At 39.8% G+C, this 2,703-nt stretch overlaps 2 protein-coding genes across 2 annotated transcripts; both read left to right on the plus strand.

The window, feature by feature from the left end:
- Positions 1-529: 529 nt before the first annotated feature.
- Positions 530-1,258, plus strand: EIN_024290 (hypothetical protein; the record flags this gene model as incomplete). The annotated part of the gene is made up of 1 exon (XM_004257423.1): positions 530-1,258. The coding sequence occupies one exon, from the start codon at positions 530-532 to the stop codon at positions 1,256-1,258; it is 729 nt and encodes a 242-aa protein (XP_004257471.1).
- Positions 1,259-1,720: 462 nt separating this feature from the next.
- Positions 1,721-2,701, plus strand: EIN_024300 (hypothetical protein; the record flags this gene model as incomplete). The annotated part of the gene is made up of 3 exons (XM_004257424.1): positions 1,721-1,996; positions 2,026-2,443; positions 2,532-2,701. Coding segments are annotated over 3 exons (864 nt in total), but the record flags the coding sequence as incomplete, so codon positions are not given.
- Between the last annotated feature and the right edge of the window lie 2 nt (positions 2,702-2,703).

Below are 2,703 nucleotides of genomic sequence, written 5' to 3' on the forward strand. Positions count from 1 at the left end.
GCTCCAACTTGTTAAATACTTAAAATCTAACCAAAAAATGATGCACGGGCTGCGACACAAACAAAGTCTTTTCAACAACAAACAGCAGTGTGTGTTGCGTGTGCTGATTTTGATGCAAATTGTTGAGTCTGTGCGTCAAATGGCGAGAGAAAGTGCAACACATGCACCAACAAGATGCACCAGACGAGAATGGTAAATGTGTTACATGCGACACACATTGCACAACGGTCTGCAATGTCCAAACTGGTGTTTGTTTGGCCATTGTGTCAATTGCAATTCAAACGAATTTATTGACGAGTCTGATGGAACAACGAAGTATGAGGCGTGCACTTCTTTCGACTCAAATTGCAATTTGCGCGCATCAGACCAATCGCATGCGTGTGAGGAATGCAACACGAATTATTACCCGGACACATCAACAGACTTCAAGTGCAAAAGTTGTGACGCAACATGTAACGGAAGTTGCAACAAGTGAATTGGTTATTGCACGGGGTGCCTGTCAAATTACGTCTTTGTTTCTTCAACGAGTATGACGTGTCAAAGCTGCAGAACGTTTGATCCTCATTGTGCTACTTGTTCTCCCGACTTTTCCAGAAAGTGTGTGACCTGTGACAGTGGGTATTACCCGTCAAATGGAATCTGTGTAGCATGTTCAACAACGTGTCAACAAAATAAATGCAACACAGCAAATGGTATGTGCATGTTATGTATTGATAATTACGTTGTGACTTCACCAATTTCAACAAATTGTATAATGTGCTCTGCACGGAACAAAGACTGTGTGACTTGTGCAACAAATTTCACTCAGAAGTGTGTGAAATGCAAAAATGGTAAATTTGCATCAAATGGAAAGTGTATAGATTGTGAATCGACGTGTGGTGGTACCTGTGATGGAGTTAGTGGATATTGTACTGGTTGTACAGCAACGTATGTCCCTTCCAACACCAATCTGTCTATGTGTATTTTATGTCAGGCATTTGATTCGAATTGTGAGAGTTGTGTGACTGGTGAGCGGAAGTGCACAAAGTGTTCAACGCCAAACATGTACCCTGACGACACGTCACATATGTGTGTATCGTGTTCAACAACATGTGGAGGGAGCTGTGATGCAATCAATGGAATATGCACAACATGTCAAGATAACTACGTTTTCCAATCAACTAAATCACGTGTGTGTGAACAATGTTCAACTTTTGACACACATTGTAATAAATGTTCGTCTGCATTCGAAAGAAGGTGTGTGATGTGTAATACGTGATATTACCCAAACGACATTGGTATCTGCGTTCAATGTAGCACATTCAACTCAATTTGCACGAGTTGCAGCCAAACAACAAAGAAGTGCCTGGGGTGCAAAGATTCACAATATTTAGCTTCAAACGGGATTTGTTCAAATTGTGAAGTTGGGACTTATAAGAAGACTGACATGACTTGTGAAAGTTGTTATTTTGCAACTGAGAACTGCAATGTGTGTTCAACACTTTCTGTGGGTGTTTCCAAATGCATTTCTTGTATAACCAACTATGTATTGAATGGCGGAAAGTGTCAGTTGTGTCCAAGTGGGAAGTATTACAATCCAAATTCAAAGAGCTGTCAAAGTAATGATGTAAACTGTCAAATTCAAGTCGACGAGTCAACTTGTCTTCTATGTAACAGCAACTACTTTTTGGTGTATTGGGTTTGCTAACAAACAACTCAATGTCAAAGTGCAAATTTGGAAATGATAAATGGTATTACTTACAAGTGTGGAGATGGTGCGCATCTCAACATCTCAAACGAGTGTGTCGGCTGTGTTTCTGTCTCGGTTTGCCAATTATCAAAGACCAAAATAATACCATTACAGTGTCAAACCAATTATATATTTGACACGACTCCAAACCAATGTGTTACAGATGATAATTGCCATACAGTAAAATATGGGTTTTGCACCAAATACAAATCTGATTTAAATTACATATCACAGGAAGGTGCTCAAAGTGTCAAACCACCAACTGTGGTCTCTGTGACACAAGTACCTGTCTAAAGTGTTTGGACGGCTTTGTGAAATACACTGACACTTGGTGTGTATCAAAGAGTGTTATATCAACATGCAAAACATTTAGTTTGGGTGGATGTGTTGTATGCAGTGAGGGGTATTACCAGACAGACGCAAAGAACATAGAAAACAAGTATGATTACTGTGTTCCAATAGAATCCACAACAGTCACAAATTGCAAGAGATACAGCGCACAGAACACCAAATGTGTAGAGTGTCTTGATGCATTCAAATTGAAAAGTGGAATTTGTGCTGAGACATTCGATGAAAACGACAAACTCAAAACAGACACGAAAACAGCAACAGAGACTTCTTGTCAAATAAGAAACAACAAAGGATGCCAACACTGCGCTGATGGGTATTACAACATCAACAATGAGTGTATTCAATGTGAAAACGACTGTTTAAGTTTTCAACACAAATTATTGCATTTCATGTAATTGTTGTTTTTATCTGAGTACTGACATGTCATGCAAATCACTTGGTGCATTACAAGAGAGTTGTCACATTGCACTGCCTGGTGGAGGTGGATGTGCAATCTGTAACAGTGGGTATTATCGGGAGGGCATTAGTTGTACATCATGTGAAGAGTCGTGTGCACTTTGTGTGAACAGTTACGAGTGTCTTGCATGCAAAGACGGCTATTTCAACATCCCAGTGAAGGCAAA

The sequence above is a fragment of the Entamoeba invadens genome (assembly GCF_000330505.1).
Source record: "Entamoeba invadens IP1 unplaced genomic scaffold scaff_1105074724629, whole genome shotgun sequence".
NCBI lineage: Eukaryota > Evosea > Mastigamoebida > Endamoebidae > Entamoeba > Entamoeba invadens.